At 40.1% G+C, this 17935-nt stretch overlaps 1 protein-coding gene across 3 annotated transcripts in view; it reads right to left on the bottom strand.

Moving 5' to 3' along the window:
* Positions 1 to 17935, bottom strand: part of Ndst3 (N-deacetylase and N-sulfotransferase 3) — a 161410-nt gene that overhangs the window by 7336 nt on the left and 136139 nt on the right. For all 3 annotated transcript variants that reach the window (XR_003710383.1, XM_028760430.1, XM_028760432.1), the window contains 2 exons: positions 14441 to 14611; positions 12363 to 12472 (listed from right to left, as the gene is read on the bottom strand). Coding sequence is in view for 2 of the 3 variants with exons in the window: in XM_028760430.1 (XP_028616263.1) it covers positions 12363 to 12472; positions 14441 to 14611 (281 nt within the window). In the remaining variant the exon portion in view is untranslated. The remainder of the gene's footprint in view (positions 1 to 12362; positions 12473 to 14440; positions 14612 to 17935) is intronic.

Genomic DNA, 17935 nt, shown 5'->3' with positions numbered 1-17935 from the left:
CCATCCTCACAGTGATGGACCAATGCACAAAATGAAGGATGCACAAAGAGGCCTCTATATCCAAGGTCAATGACTTTAACAAATAGGAAGACTCCAATTCAATGAAGGGACTAAAGCAAACTGTCTTAGACAAAAATGTGGATTTACATGAAAAATAAGGAACACTGACAGTTGCATCACACTGATGGAAAATTGAGCATCAAATGGATCACGGACATAAACCTTTCAATTAAAATTGCAAAAAAATTCTGGATGAAAGAAAATAGAACATTTTAAATCTTTTTTTTCTTTTGAGAAAGGATCTTTGTATCACAAGTTGGCTTCAAACTTACTAGGTATTCAAAAAGGACCCCGAATTCTTGATTTTCATGCTTCTGCTTCTAGAGTCTATAGTGCTTGGATTACAGGTGTGTACTCCAGAGCCCCTGGTTCATGCCATGCTGAGGATCAAACCCAGGGCTTCAGGTACATTAAGCAAGCTCTTTATCAACTAACTCATATCCTCACTCTACATAAAACTTCTTCATACCCTTCGGTTAGGCAAATATTTTCTAAGCTAAATTATAAAATGATAACTTTGTATGTGTTAAAATTACAACGTTTTTTCTGAAGGAACTTCAGAAAATAAATAGAAAACTAGAGGCTAGGGAAAATATTTGTGAATATGTGTATTGGAAACAGAACATATTTGGAGTATGAAAGATGAAGGGCTAATGGGAAAATGGAGGGAACTTTAGTTATGGGTGGGGAGGAGGGACAAATAAAATTCATTATGTGTAAGAAAAACACAGGGGAAAATACTTTTGTGGCAACTTAAAATAAATATAACATATGTGTACATACATTTTATATATACATTGTGTGTGTGTGTTTGTGTATGTGTGCGTGCACATGAGTGTGTTGTACACACACATACATAGTTTTTTCCTTTTTGGTTTTTCTTTTCTTTTATATTTTTTTTTAGTGGCGACAACCATTTATTTTCCAGTTTCCTGGGCAACAGAGCAAGAAAGTACGTCCTGTGAGTAATTGTGAGACCAACAAAAGCCAGGCAGGCTCTAGAAAGTCCAGGTTAGGTCACATGTGAGCACAAACATTTCCTGATGTTTCTTTCTCTCTTTCCCCTATTATTGGATGTTTTCTTTATTTACATTTCAAATGCTACCCCCTTTCAAGGTCTCCCCTCCAGAAACCCCCTCTCCCACCCACCCACTCCTGCCTTCCCGCCCTAGCATTCCCCTACACTGGGGCATCAAATCCCAACAGGACCAAGGGTTGCTCCTCCCACTGATGTCCAACAAGCCCCTCCTCTGCCACATACACAGCGGCCGGAGCCATAGGTCCCTCCATGTGTACTCTTTGGTTGGTGGTCCAGTCCTTGGGAGTCTCAGGGGGTCTGGCCGGTTGACACTGTTGTTCCCTCCATGGGGCTGCAAACCCCCTCATCTCCTTCAGTCCCTTCTCCAACTCCTCCATCAAGGACCTCTCACTCAGTCCAACGATTAGCTGCAAGAATCTGCCTCTGTATTTGTCAGGCTCTGGCAGAGAGCTTCTCAGGAGACAGCCATATCAGGCTCCCTCAGCAAGCACTTCCAGGCATCTGCAATAGAGTCTGGGTTTGGTGACTGTATATGGGATGGATCCCCAGGAGTCTCTGGATGGCCTTTCCTTCTGTCTCTACTCCACACTTTATCTCCATATTTCCTCCTGTGAGTACTTTGTTTCCCCTCTTCTAAGAAGGAATGAAGCATCCACACTTTCTTCCTTCTTCTTGAGCTTCATATGGTCTGTGAATTGTATCTTGGATATTCTGAGCTTCTGGGCTAATATTCACTTATCAGTGAGTGCATATCATGTGTGTTCTTTTGTGACTGGGTTAGCTCACTCAGGATGATATTTGCAAGTTCCATTCATTTGCAAATTTCATGAAGTCATTGTTTTTAATAGCTGAGTAGTATTCCATTGTGTAAATGTACCACATTTTCTTTATCCATTCCTCTGTTGAAGGACATCTGGGTTGTTTCTAGCTTCTGGCTATTATAAATAAGGCTGCTATGAACATAGTGGAGCATGTGTCCTTATTACATGTTAGAGCATCTTCTGGGTATATGTCCAGGAGTGGTATAGCTGGGTCCTCAGGTAGTACTGTGTTCAATTTTCTGAGCCAGACTGATTTCCAGAGTAGTTGTTTAAGACAGGGTTTCTCTGCGTAGGCCTGGCTGTCCTGGAACTCATTCTGCAGACCAGGGTGGCCTCGAACTCAGAGATCTACCTGTTTCTGCCCCAAGAGTGCTGGGATTAAAGGCATATGCCACCATTGCATATGCATATTTTTAATAGAGTTATGTCACATGGGGTGATGGTGCTCCCCCAATATTCAGGCAGCATCAAACAAAATCCAAGTGCTTGTCATGGGAAACATCCCCTTGAATTGTTGGTTGGGGGAAAACAAGACTTTCTCAAAACAGGATGTGCCATTGTCATGGCTCTTAGTGAGGTCATCTCATATATATATATATATATATATATATGTGTGTGTGTGTGTGTGTGTGTGTGTGTATACGTATATATATGTATATGTATATATGTATATATATGTATATATGTATCTATTTATATATGTGTATACATATATGTGTGTGTGTGTGTTGTGTGTGTGTGTGTTTGTAACCAGCACCTAGGGCAGTATGTGTATGTGTAAGTTAGCAGTGTGAGTATAGAGAATGAAGGCAAGGCATTGTGTCTGTTCTTTAGGTGGCCTGAGGAATCATTGGGTTTGATTGCTTACAAATAACAATCATGAAGAAAAGATGAAGGTCTATAAAGGTCACTGTGTTGCTGAGGACACAATATTATTTCAGAGCCTAAGTGACAAAGCTTGACATCTATTCAAAAAAATCAGTAATGATCTTTCTGCCAAGAATCACATCACTGCCACAGTGTCTGAGGGAACATGGAGGAAAAACAGCCTTTCTAATATTGGCACTTGTAGTCATTTTACACCTGGGTCCCTCCTTCCAATGGTATCAGGAAACGAGCCTTTGGATGAAGTGTAATACACTGCTTAGTGTCTGTGGCTGTCCCACAATGGGGTTAAAAATAGTCTATCATCACGTCCCCAGAGTCATGTATATGGTGGTTATTAATAAACTTGAATTAAAGAGTAAAATTAGGATTAAAATGCTTGTAAGCTTGTGAAGAAAACCACCTGGGGACATGTAGAAATAATAAAGGCAACTTGAGTTAGGGGAAGAAAGATTCTCCAAGGAGAATGACAGTCTTTAACATTTCAGTTTTAGTGAAAACACTGTTTGTCTTTGATGAACGGATGTCAGAGAACATCCAGAGGACACTTAGAAAGTTTCTCTGAAATACCTTCAGCTTGCTATTGCATTTCCATGAGAAACTAAAGCAGATGCATGTTTCAAAATCAAAACACCATAATTTATGTTATGAATACAGGACAAGAGCAGAATATTTATACATATATATTTGTTAGCCTTTTCAAGGTTTAATTAAAATTTCATAATACTTGCATGTTATTATATATATAATCCAATGATAGTAAAATTACCACAGCTTTGCAACATTTCTATCACCTCTCAAAAAGACAAATCCAAACCCAACCATGCTCAGACGGTCCCTGATTTCAATCACAATCCTTGATTTCAATCTATTTTATCATCATCGTCGTTGTCGTCGTCGTCACTAAGACAGGTTCTCGATATGTAGTCCAGGATAATCTGATACATACAATATAGTTCAGGCTGGCCTTAAACTCACACCAGTCTTCTTGCCTCAGCTTCAAAGTGCTTAAATTATTGGCATATGTTACACACCTAAGTCTTAATTTCATCATTTATTGATATTTCCTTTTTTTTTTTCCTGGCATGGAAAGTTAATTCATGTACCAGGTAATAGGAATTTGGATTGTTTCTTGGTTTTACAGAAAATGAATACTTCTATTCTAATGAATGTTCATTTACAAGTTTTTAATTTACTTGCACTTTTACTTGTCTTGAGATAGATTCCTACAAGCAAAGCTGAGCTGCTGGTGAGATGGAGTTTAATTTTCAAAAAACTACAAAACTACTTGCCAAATACTTGTGGTATGATGCCAGTATACAAGTTTAGAAATTCTCCTCATTCTTGCCAACATCTGGCATTATATTTTGGATTCATGGCCATTTGGTTTTTTTTTTTTTTTGAAGAAGTATAACCATTTTTTTTTTGGCACTGAGTAGTATCTCAATGTGATTTTAATTTGTATCTGTATCTGGTTATACATTTATGTGGACAGTGACATTTAAAAAACTCTTGACTACATTCCAGAGCAGGCAAAATCCCAAAGAGTAGTAGAGGAACACAAACTGGACTTGTTGAAAATGAAAGCAAGCAAGCAAGCGAGTGAGCAGGCTAGCACTATAGTGAGTCAGGTGGTGAAAGTAGACATGGGAGAAGTGGGAAGGATAGGGTGAATACCATCAAATATGGAACGAAAGACTCAAAGAATTAGTAAAATACAAAAAACTCATTTTAAGGTTCCACATTAAAAGTATAATATTTTTACATTGTATATAATTTCTACTTATATATTTTTGCATTGTGTGCATGTGCATACTATAGCACATATGTGTCACCTATGTGGCAGTCAACCATTTCTTTCCACCACGTGGGATCTGGGGATCAAACTCAGGTTGTCAGGCTTTGAGGCAAGGGCTCTACCCACTAAGCCATCTTGCTGGCCCAGACCCCAGTTGTTATAGTTAGGTCATTTCCATTAGGAAAGCGACACAGCACCATCGGTTTTCTCTGATTGGAGCATCTTGTGCTAAAATGGGAAAGCTCAGAGATGGGAAGTATAACATTCTAAAGACAGTTTCAATCCTGCCTTTCCCACTCACTTTCCAGGGGACTTTTGACTTATATCTTTAGTGTGCTTTGGTTTTTAACTTCTAAAACAATGGAACTAATGAGGTAACAGATAAACAGAGTCCTCAAAAGAGGAAACACAAATGGCTGAAAAACTCTTTAAAAAAAAAGATTTATTTTATGTATATGAGTATACTGTTGCTGTCTTCAGACACATCAGAGAGAGCATCAGATCCCATTACAGATGGTTGTGAGCCACCATGTGGTTGCTGGGAATTAAACTCAGGACCTCTGGAAAAGAAGTCAGGGCTCTTTACCGCTGAGCCATCTTTCTAGCCCACTGAAAAACTCTTGAAGAAAATGTTCACTGTCTTTAGTTACTAGGAAAATCTAAATCAAAACTATTTTGAGACTTCATCTTACACCAGTCAGAATGGCCAAGATCAATAATCAATAAAACAAATAGCATATGCTGGCAGGGATGTGGGGTGAAAGGAATACTCATCCACGGCATGTGGGAATGCAAACCTGTACAGACACTATGGAAATTGTTGTGGGAATTTCAAAGGATGCTGGGAATAGCTTTACTTCAAATCTAGCTATACCACTCTTGGGTATATACCTAAAGGGCTTCCCCACGCTTCTACAGAGACATTTGTTCAATCGTTCTCAATGCTATCCTAATCATAATAGTAAGAAATTAGAAATAGCTTAGATGCTCATCAAAAGATGAATGGATAAAGAAATTGTGGTGCATTTATACAATGGTATATTACTTAGTTGTTAAAAAAATGAAATAATTACATTCACAGGCAAGTGGATGGAGACAGAAAAAAATCCTGAGTGATGTAACCTAGACCTCCAAAGGAAACTATGGTATGCATTCATTTATATGTAGATGTTAGCTGTTAAGTCTTTGACAAGCAGGCTACAATTCATATAACCACAGAGGTTAGGTATAGAGTAAGGGACTGGGTGGGAGGGAAGATCTCCCTAGGAAAGGGACAGATGTAGATATAGAAAAGACAGTTATGGATAGAAAAGGGGGTAGACTGGAATGGGAAGAACACACAGGTATGGGGGAGAAAGAAAGAGGTAAGGGAGGAAATATGGGAGGGACAGTTAAAACTAAGGGCCATTTAAGGAGTTATATGGTAACATACTACAGAAGACATTGAAATAGAATCACCAAAAAATGGGGGAAACAAATCTCCAATTAGACATCTCTCATCACCAAATGAAACTTCCACTATTAGGAACGGGTTACATCAAGTTGTTGGCCAAAGGGGCCCCATGGAAACCTCCAAACAACCCAGCCAACTGTCAAAGCTATTGGGTGCTCTTCACAGAATGATGATAAGGCTCTATTACTGAAGACAACACCTACACAACTCATTAACCACAGAGAAGTTGAACTAGTGCCTACCTAGAACCTTCATCCCTCCTGGCTTGTGTTCAGGGTTCTGGAAGTTACTCTGAATGGCACTAGAGTAGAAAGATAAACACCAACCTAGCTGTAAACCTTCTGATCTATATTGGTGACCTGACTGAAAGATACACTGGTACAATTGTGGCACAAAAGTCGTGGGAGTAACCAACCACTGTCTAATCGGATTTCAGGACCTTTCCATGAGATGGAACAAATGTCTATCACTGCTTGTGTGGCAAGAACCTGAGAATAGAGAGGTTGGAGACCTAGTGGAAAACCAAACTCTATTCTTCTGCTAGAGGAATGTAGCAATAAAATGACTCCTAATAATATTCTGTTATACTCATAGTTCAAAGTCTTGGTCAGCCGTCATCAGAGAAGCTTCCTTCTGCAATAGATGGGAACAAATGCAGACACTCACAACTGAAAAAAATGTGAAGAGAGTGACAGACTTTGGAACACTCAGCCCTAAAATTTTAAGTACCAATGAAGAGGAGAGGCATCAAGGAAAGAAAACCTTCTAGACACAACAGGACTGATGTACATAAGAACTGAGCAGAGACTGCAGCAGCATGCACAGGGCCTGCACAGGTCTTAGCCAGAGGGAGTCTAAGTGCTGATAGGGGAAGAGGACACAAGGCCACATCTGTAACCTAGAAGTTGTCATCTCCAGTTGACAACTGCTCACAAAGGAAAAACTGTTTTCTCCCATGGAGCCTCACTGAGTATTCAAAGCACACTTAAGGGCAAGCCTGTGTCTTGGAATTAAAAAACATAACCTGCATGTCTTTTGGTTGTATGTTATGGTTTCTGATTTTGTATCTTTGTGAGATTTCTCTGTGTGTGAATGTTAGTGTCTCTGTGTCTAGCTATATGTTTCTCATGCAAAAGCCTTGCCTTTTTTCTTTTCTTCTGTTCCTTCTCTTTCCTCTTCAGGTTTGTTTTTATTTTCTATTTTATCATAATATTTATTTATTCATTTTTAGATGCCTGTTTTCTAATAAGAGAGAACAGGAAAGGCTATATATTTAGGTGGGTGGGAAGTTGGGCAGGAACCAGGAGGAGTTAGGGAAAGGGAGACTCTAACCTGAATATATTGCATGAGAAAAAGGTCTATTTTCAATAAGAAGAGATAGGAACTAACAACACCAATCACATAGTGTTCTTGTGACAATCACATAGTGTTCTTGTGGTGCTATATAAAAATGTGTATCTACATATAAGGTACTCAGTAAATAAATGTGTGTTTCTATACTATATAAACACTTAGGAATGTATCAACTAATCTGAGTGGGCTTTCTGTTTTCCTGCCAGCTTAGCTTGTTCCAGGTGCTCTCTTGTAGATATCCAGAAACCCAACAGATTATAGCTCCTATCACAACTACTTTTTGGCAGTTTTAACATGGCAGAGTTTACTTAGGCTTATAAGCAGTGATTTGGGAAGGACTTTCTGGCCAATATTAACTTGCCTGTAATTAAAATGATACGAGGAGATTTTCTGAATTGTCAAGAAGGTTCAAAATTCCCTTGTGACTTACCCAAGCCTCAACCAGGAAACACATCAAAACAAAAGATAAACACAGACTATGTCAGTCCCTGGGCTTCACATTGTCAATGCCCGCTACTGACATTTTCAAAGTGCATTAGTATTAAATATTCATTAAGCACAATCTGGTCTCATTAATCTGAACAAGTATGCCCCGACAAGAGATGAGCTGCAGGGTTAGCATTTCGAAACATCTGCTGACCACTGATAATTCCGAATGGATATATGGCAAATTAAAAGTTCATGTGTTTGATTTTGGTTTGCATGAATTGCATAATCTGTGTCAGGCATTGTTTCTCTTCCTTTCCCTGAAATGACTAGTCAGTTTCTTACACTTTGTAACACAGCTTATGAAGCATCAATATGGCAACCCTTTCAGGGGTTGGGGTTAAGCTTATGTTGAACAGCTGTACAATGGTAGTCTGATTGGATAATTCTTATTTACATTGTTTTAGGTTTATACTGTTTACTTCAAACTCACCGAGACAATCAGATAAAACAAGGCAACAGCAACAACAAATGACCAAATGTTCAGTGTCATTAGAAACCCACCATGACAGTAGAAAGCCACTTAAAACATTGTATATTATCTGTTGGTTCTGTGTAAAATTTAGAATTCTGTAACATTTTCTTCAGTCATTGTGGAAAAAAATACCTTAATTATTGAGGTTTTTTTCTTTTTTGCCATGCTTTTTGAAAAGTACCTCTGATATGTGAGTAAGTAAGCTCAATTGAAGATAATCAGCATAGAGACCGCTTAGCATATTCCTGCATATCAAGATTATATAGCTGATAGGCTTTTCCAGAGCCTGACAGATACAGATGCGGATGCTCGCAGCCAACCACTGGACTGAGTATGGGGTCCCCAATGGAGAAGTTAGAGAAAGGACTGAAGGGGCTGAAGGGGTTTGCAACCTCATAGGAAGAACAACAATATCAACCAACCAGAACCCCCAGAGCTCCCAGGGACTAAACCACCAACCAAAGAGTACACATGAAGGGACCCACGGCTCCAGCTGCGTATGTAGCAGAAGATGGCCTTGCCGGGCATCGATGGGAAGAGATGCCCTTGGTCCTGTGAAGGCTTGATGCCCTGGTGTAGGGGAATGCCAGGGTGGGGAGGAAGGAGTGGAAGGGGGAAGGGTGGGTGGGGGAACACCTTCACAGAAGCAGGGAGGGGGAGGATAGGAGGCTTGGGGGGAGGAACTGAGAAAGGGAATAACATTTGAAATGTAAATAAAGAAAATATCCAATAACAAAAGATTATGTAATGTATCCACAAGAGATCACCTAGAAATACTAAGTGTTGGAGTGAGTGGTCCAATGATAACACATTTCTTTTCTTTTTTTTCTTTTTGTACCAAAACCAGATAATCTTCACTATCATTAGTAGTTTAAGCAATGCTAAAGTATGCACAGGGAAGTCTCTTGGTGGTTGTGTCAATGGTATTTCTGAAATTCATTTTCTTCTCACAGTCAGGCCACATTTCCAAAGCATTGAGAAGCACCCATTGTGTCACAGAGACTCTGATGGGAGGAAGGGATTGTTAGAACAGGATCCAGATAAACAACCTAGAAGGGCACAGAGTAAGGGCAGAACCATTTCAACGCAAGGACAATACGATGTATTATCCAAATATCTTACAACAAGTGCACAGCAGGTTTTTAAAAGGTGTGTCAGGCCAATCAATGACTGACAAGAAAACGTGGAAAGAGACACCCTGGAAGTACATTATCTATGTCAGCAAAGCGACATCGAGGGCAGCCCTGCTGGCCCCGAAACTGCTTTCACAGATTACAGCTATCTTACCCTGCTACTTGCTGGACTAGGTAAGAGAATCACATAATGGGTAATTTTAGCTAGCTACATTCCAGGTGCACAGTGACCCACAGTTCTTTGTATATAGTATGTTTCTTTGATTGTTCGTCTCTCAAGTTCACATTGCCTTTTCCAGCAATCGAGATGAATAAAAAAGCTGTCTGCTGAGCAGGACGCAGAGAGGACAAACACACAGCATGCAGGTCAAGGACCACTCTACAAGAAAAAGAAATTATGTCTTTATAGACTACTTTACTTCTTTTTTTTTTTTCTGAAACACAATACCTTGCCAGATACCCTATAAAAAGACACAAAGATAAGCCAACTTGAAATAGAAAATCGTTTAGAAAATAAAAGCTTTCTTTTTCAAATAGATACTTAAAGCAGAAAGCAGAAAGTGGACTTGAATTTCTAACTGTAAACTAAAAGCACTCAGCTTTCTTTAAGGTTAAGTTGAATGTTAAATACTTAAGGCTAGTATTTATCAATTGTTGGACTAAACCTTCACAAAACTGGCCATACTAGAGGTATAGAAAACTGGCTCAGCAGGTGAATGGTAACAGCAAGTAAGAGACTCCTGGGAAGAAAGCTGGAAACTTCAGAGATACAGTATCCTTTGGCCTCTAAACCAGAATGTCTAACACATCTCTACAAATGGTTGGTACACTCTATATGCAGGGTTTGATGTCTTTCTGCCAACTCTTTATTGCAAGCAGTGTTGAAAGGAAGAAGAAACCTTTTCCTCACTTTTAAAATTGTCATAGAATAGAGTGCAACAGCAGAGGACAACTCAGATCATTTGTGGAACTAAGTTTTATCCGGGAGGAGTTGGGGGAGGGGTGAAATGACCAAAGAAATTGATGGTGATGATGATGGTGACATTAAATGTGGAGGGAGATGGAAAAGTCATGTAGTTGGAAGAAGGATACTGATGTAGGATGCATATGGGTGGAGTTGGGGGAGGAGAGGGAGATGAAAATGATTAAAATATAGTGCATGAAATTCTTAAATTATAAAATATGCTAACAATACATTTTTATATAATTTTACATTTTATATAATAAACATTAAGAATATTTATGCTTTAAGAATTGCACAATAGAAGTATTTCATAATATAGTCTTTTTAAATTTCTTTAAGGCTCGACCCATTAATCCTAGAATTAAGAAGTATGTAGTGAGTATATGGTTTATACTCTGCCCATCTCATGCCTCTGCCGAGTTGCTCAGTTGAGATGAGAGCAAGCAGAGCCCTCATGACAGACTGCAGAGGAGGACAAGGGTGACAAGGAAGACTGAGGGCTCAAACGTGAAGGTCCACACACTGTGTAAGCGCTGACACTTCCTTAAAATTCTGCTGCTTAGGACTGGAAAGATGGCTCAGTGGTTAAGATCACTGACTGCTCTCCAGAGGTCCTGAGTTCAATTCCCAGCAATCACAAGGTGGCTCACAACCATGTGTAGTGGGATCTGATGCTGTCTTCTGAGGTGTCTGAGGAGAGCAACAGTGTACTCACATATACATAAAATAAATAAATAAAAAACAAATAAATGAATGAATAAATAAATAAATAAATAAATAAGAAAGAAAAAAATTCTGCTGCTTAGCTTTCCTCACCTGAGTCCCAGTTTCCAGTCAGCCACCTGGGAAAACCAGTGAAAACTAGCAAAAAAACCAAACCTCCAACAAACCAAACCACCTTCCCAACCAACCAAACCAAACGAAACCCAAACCAGTGCTGTGAACTGTTGAAGGGAGGGTGCAGGGTGAGATTCACAGTGGGTAAAGGCAAAGAAAACACGAAGCATACTTAGCCTTATTACAATGCCCCCTCCTATCCAGTCAACCACTGGGCTCTTTCTGCTATATGACATTGTTTCTGAAAGCCACAGAAAGGTCACTTCCTAAACTGTACCAGTCATCTCTTTCATGCTGCCAAGAAGTTCCCGTATCACCTGTTAAGTGGGTTCTGCTCTTACCGACGGTCTTAGGGTTACTGTCACCGTGATGAAACACCATGACCAAAGCAACTCGGGGGAGGCAAAGGTTTATTTGGCTTACACATCAGCATCATAGTCCCTCATCATAGTAAGTCAGGACAGGAACTCAGTCAAGCAGGGCTGGAACCTAGAGGCAGGAGCTGATGAAGAGGCCATGGAGGACTGATGCTTACTGGTTTGTTCTTCATGGCTTGCTCAGCCTGCTTTCTTATAGAACCCAGGACCAGCAGTCCAGGAATAGCACCACTCACAGTGGGATGGGCCCTCCAGCAACAATCACTAATTAAGAAAATGCCTTACACCTGTATTTTATAGAGGCATTTTTTTTCAGTTGAGCTTCCCTCCCTTCAGATGACTCTAGCTTGTGTCAAGTTGACATAAAGCTAGCCAGGGCAGCTACTCATTTCAAGTCGCTTCTTCTTCTAAGGTTCTTTGTTAGTTTAATGAGCCACAACTATTTTTCTTTTCTCCATGTTCATTTTAGGGGAAATCTTTGCCAAGTTAGGAATCAAGAATATCGAGGACATTTCTATGTCACACTGTCTGAATGTTCTTTCTCAATTGGGAAATGTCAACTTAGAAAACAGTCAATGTTCAAAAAAGCCACTGATCAGCGAATCATATCGCCCAACTACAATTTCTTTACAATCGGTTCCTTGCTGAAACTTCAGTAAGTTAATTAGAATATGAACTTACGTTAAAGCTTCAGAATAATTATAATGAGGTGAGACGCCTAGAAACTTCTGGACTTCATCCATCACGGTCGCAGGGGCGGTTCTTAGCTGCTGCCCGTCGATGATTAGCAACTAAATTACCAAAGTAATAATAAGAAAAAAAAAAGACATGGATGTTGAAAAACACATGTGTCAACTGTACAACGACAAATTCCTGTACTCTCTGCTTGCTTGTGCATAGTCCTTGGGGATCTGCAATACATTGTTAGGAGGTGCCAAAAGTAATTTACATTAGTGACTCGGAAATAAGTCAAGCTAATTAGGCATTCTGACGTTATATGACAAATCAGGGAAATGATATGAAAGCTATGATATTAATGGGGACAAAGCATGCTTAGGTGTGTAGTCGTGAGATTCCAACTCAAGGGCTGAGTCTGGGACAGAAGACTACACAGAACGAAGTTTCCAATTAAGTCAGAGTTCTGGCTCCTGCCTCAGATCCCAGCACTCAGGAGACCAGGTCAGAAGGAGTGTGAGCTTGAGGCCACTGTGAGCGTCTAAAACAGCAACTCCCACCCCCTCATTGCTGTGACTCTACCTCCTGAATAGAAGGGTTATAATAAGTTTAGGTGTAATGAGACAGAGGACCTATCATTCCCCCAATTCCATTCAGGAGCAGCATTTGAGAAATCCTTTGATAAGCATATGGAAGGAGGCAGGATTCTCAGAGACGCAAATAAGGGCAGAGTGCTGCTCAAGAAATGAATGTCACTGGAAAGTGGTGGCTCACGCCTTTAGGCCCAGAGAGAGGCAGGTGAATCTCTGAGTTTGAGTCTGGTTTCATCTATAGACTGAGTTCCAGGATGGTCAGGGCTACACAGAAAAACCCTGTCTCAAACAACCAAGCAAGACAACAACAAGAAATGGAAGGGGCTAAAGAGATGGCTCAGTGGTTAAGAATACAGAAGGCTCTCACAGAGGAGCGGGGGTCAGTTCCCAGAACCAACAACCTCCTGTAACTCAAGTTCCACGTGACCCGACTGTCTTCTGGCCTCTGAGAGAACCCACACATATGCAATGTACATCCACACAGACCCATACAAATAAATAATAATAATAATAATAATAACAATACAAACTAACAGGGGCCACATATGTAATGCTAACACTTGGGAGGCTGGAGCAGGAGGACTTCTTTGAGCTTGGGGTCAATCTGTGCTGTAGAGTGAGACCTTGCCTCTAGAAAATGAAGCAAACAGTAACAACAAAACCAAAACCAAAAGAAACCATAGGAAAGAATTTGTTTCTCCGGTGTGTGGTGACAGATAACTCAGCATGACAAAACGACAGTAGGTCACAGACCTTTTCACACAACTTTGTCAAAGCTCCCCCTTCCATTATTCTTAGTCTACACTGGGGGTCCGATAGAACTTACCATTATTCGGACAGACCGCTGCATCTAACATGAAGCTATGCTGCTTTTGCACGCATCTAACGAAAACGAGCTGAGTCTGAAGTTTTACCTAACTGTTCTATGTTAATTAGCTGTAGGCGCTCACAGCTAGCATATTGGACACATGGTTTTCGAGCCACAGGACTGACTTCTGGTGTTACTGGGCTGCTTATGAAATCCAGAGTAGGGACTGAGTGTTTATAAAAGCTGATGGCAAGTGAAAGAGACAAAGGAAGGGATGAGAGGAACGGGGCACACGAAGACTTCAGCAAGGTGTTTCAGAACGGAGATCATGATACTCATTAAAGAAAATGATGTCTGTCTGGTTTGGAGAAGACATCCCTTCTCATCGGGCTTTATTCACGTCAGAACAGGATTTGGCAAGCGGAAGCTTTTCAAATCTCACAAAGTCAGGGATGGCATGCTCATGCCAACACGTTGACCAGGGAGAATTAGCCTGAGATACTCTTAGAAAATTAAACCATTTTTTTTCAGCATGTGCCTATTTTTCTCTGCCAGTATGATTATTGGCAACTAAAGGATAAAACCCCACAATGTTTTAGTGAGTGAATATTTCTTCTGTGTTTGCCGCAAAGGCATCCATTTAATGATGTTATTGCATGCTGTAAGCCCCCGTTGCTTCATACCTGAAATGGAGGGAAATAAACAAGCCATCTCTCGATGTGGCTGGCATACCACCCAGGGACCAGGCATCTCTTCTGCAGGGTTCGGAGTTCCCAGGGTGCATTGGGTCCAGCAGAGATCACTTCATAGAAGCTAAATTTCAGAGCTGCGGGGTCTTCATGGGATCGCTGATGCTACAATGAAAAGACAGAGAATTAAACTAACTTCAACTATAGGCATAGATAATTAAAACCCAATCTTTTGGCAAGTCTCAATGCTAAAGAAGCAATGGCGTACTACTGGACAGTTGTTTGTTTTACATTAATAAAAGATGAAGCTGTGCTTGCAGCATCAAAGTTTAAAGTTAATACGCTGGTGAGATTGTACATTTTGGGAACTTAGGTAGTAGAGGCTGAATTACTGTTAGTATGGTTTCTTAACCAATATTTTTTGAGTTTTTCTCCAGTTTATACATTTTATTCTGAAAGTAAACTTTCAAAACCCACAGTAGAGGCAATGTTTCTTTGCTTGCCCATAATTGAACACTCACCATGCTCAGTGACTATGCTTACTATACAAGCACCCTGCTAATCCTACTCTTAAGGTAGGTTTTGATTAGAAAGCCCACTTGGCCACTTTAAATGGAAAAACTACTGCAAACTCTGGCATGCCCATTATGTGAGATTTACAGACTTTACCACGCATTAGTGAGCATCTAAAAGCCAAGGTTATTTTATGTAATGGCAACCTTTGTGGAGAACCGGAATGAGAAAACGCAGAAAGCAGCAATTGAAATATGAAAATGCTTCCTAATGGCTCTTTCTCAGGCCCATGGGCTCAAGGACAATCACCTTTTCTTCAAATTGATCACTAAGCACTCAGGCACGGTTGCCAGTCTGTGACTGTTCACCACATGTAGTTGAAGAGCACATTTGTGGCAACTGGAACTTCAGTTAGTGCATGGCAGGCTCTGCCAGCTTCTGCTCACCCACTGTGGACTGATTTGTTTGCAATATTTATGATGTTTCCATAGTTGAAAGTCTTGAGTTCTCATACTTTCTGTCTCTTCTCTCTCTCTCTCTCTCTCTCTCTCTCTCTCTCTCTCTCTCTCTCTCCACTCATTCTCACTTCTTTCTGGGAGCTAAGTGGTTTCCAAGCTCCAATTTTTTTCTTTCCTTTTGAGCCAATCACAGTGCATTTCTACATTTTTCCCCCCAGATACTTTTTGGATAAAGATGGCACAAAATGAAATCTGTCAACTTGCAATTTAATGTATTCTTTGGCTGGAGAGATGGCTCTGGCTTTGGCATACAAGATCGACGTAAGGCCGTGGATGTCTGTGACCTTAGTTTTCCGATGGCTCCGTCCCCTCTCGTGGAGATTATTTTATTATTGCCTCTCTAAAGCCTATCCCTTCCTCTCACTCTGCTCCCGTTCATCTTCGAAACATCTTGAAATGTGTCCTTCCACTTGTGAACCTGGAATAGCTGCTTTTGCTAAAGATAAAAGAACACAGTGCTTTGGAACTTTACTCTCTAATAGCACAATGGTGAAGAAGTTTGCTGTTGGGGGCTGGAGAGTTGACCCAGTGATTCAAAGCAAGTACCCTGATGGCAGAGGATCTGATTTCAGTTCCTTGTACCTATGACAGGCAACTCACAACCACTTGTAAGTTCAACTACAGGGGACCCAACACCTTCTTTTGGCCTCTTTTTGGCATCTGCATTCAATGTACATACCCATACACAGACATACACACATACAGTTAAAAATAAAATAAATCTTAAAAAAAAAAGTTAGCTGTCTGAAACCACACCAGTGCCGTGAGGCTCTGAACTGTGTGGGTCACTTAGAACACGGGCAATTAACTGTATGTCTAACCTCAGATAGAGATAACCAGCAGCATCTCAGATAATAAGTTTCTGTTAGATTACAGTTTCTAGGGAAATAGACTATCAGCCTCTGTTTCTGCCTTGTCCTGTTGATGACCCCTTGACAGATAGCTCTGTTTGTACTACTAAAACATTCCATTTGTTTTTCTCTTATAAACCATTCCCTACTTTACAGATTGCCCGATGGTTCCCCTAATGCTCAGACTCCTCTGCTAATTAATCTAACTTGCTTTTAAGTCAGATTTTTATCACTGAATGAGTCTGTGCATTATTTACATTTTTATTGTTTTATGCTCATTCAGACATGCTGTTTTTCCAATAAACCAAAAGCAGTGTTAATATCTATTAACTCAAATCACTTTTAAAACAATACTTTGCTGAGATCATTACAACTTTTGATGGACAGATGAAATATGAACATTAGGGATGGATTTAAAAATTATCAACAAGACATGGTAGTGTATGCCCATCATTCCGTCATTTGGGGCTCAGAGGCAGGAAGATGAGGTCAAAGTCATGCTCTGCTATGTAGTAAGTTCCAGGCCAGCCTGGGCTACGTGAATCTTTGTCTCAAAACAAAACAAAACAAAAACAAAACAAAACGAAACAAAACAAAATTATAGAAATGAGAATGATTAAGTAACTAAAGACTCATAGTAATTAAGGACTTGAAAAACTCAATTTTGCTGTTTATGTATGTTTAATTTTGTCTGCTTTTTATTAGGTGATTAAAATATCACTGCATAGTTTACAGACTTCCTGAGAGTATGTTAAATTATCTTACAGTGACTGAGCCTTTGCCAAGTTCTAGCAGACCTCAGGGACACGAAGACAATAAGCTGACGAGAAAAAGGCATAGAGCAGTTTGGACAGGTGAGCTTTCAGGGATGAGGGATTTTGTTTATGCTTTGCCTCCCCGTTGCTCTACTGGTAGAAGCAGTTACTGAACTTCCTTTGGAGCTGGGGCCAGCAGCTTTACTGAACTCAGCCATATTCCTTACATATTCTCTACTGCTGCTTTTGAAACACAATGGCAGAATTGCCACAGAGACCTTACACCGTATAAAACATAGATTAAAAAAGAAAAGCTATATATATCCCTTTGTAATTTATGCATGTGCTTGAAGAAAATGATTTTAAATTATTATATTTGCCTTAAAATATAGATGTATACACACAAACATGTATTGTTATATATTTTCAATTACAATTCATTGCACTAATGCATTTTATTAAGTTATCAAATGAATGAAAAAAAAACACCCTCAATAGTGTTTGTTTCTCCTGGGAAACCAAGAATAAACCATCTGCCTGCTGTACATCTTAATTAGCTAGCAGGTCTTCTATCCACTTCTGAGGGCTGGGGAGGCAGAAAATGGAAGCACCTGAGGTTCATTTTCAGAAGTCATATACAAAGGTAGACGTGACAATATGTGCTTGTCATCTCAGTGCTTAGGAGGCAGAGACAAGCAGATCCCTGCGGCTCAATGGCCAGACTGTGTGGCCTAACCAGGGAGTTCTCAGCGAGAGATCCTGTCTCAAAAACAAGGTGGAATGCTCCTGAGAAATAACCTCCTTTACACACACACACACACACACACACACACACACACACACACACACACA

This window comes from Grammomys surdaster, unplaced genomic scaffold (assembly GCF_004785775.1).
Source record: "Grammomys surdaster isolate TR1022 unplaced genomic scaffold, NIH_TR_1.0 126531, whole genome shotgun sequence".
Classification (NCBI taxonomy): domain Eukaryota; kingdom Metazoa; phylum Chordata; class Mammalia; order Rodentia; family Muridae; genus Grammomys; species Grammomys surdaster.
The sequence above is the reverse complement of the archived record's forward strand: the minus strand, read 5'-3'. Positions and strand labels throughout refer to the sequence as shown.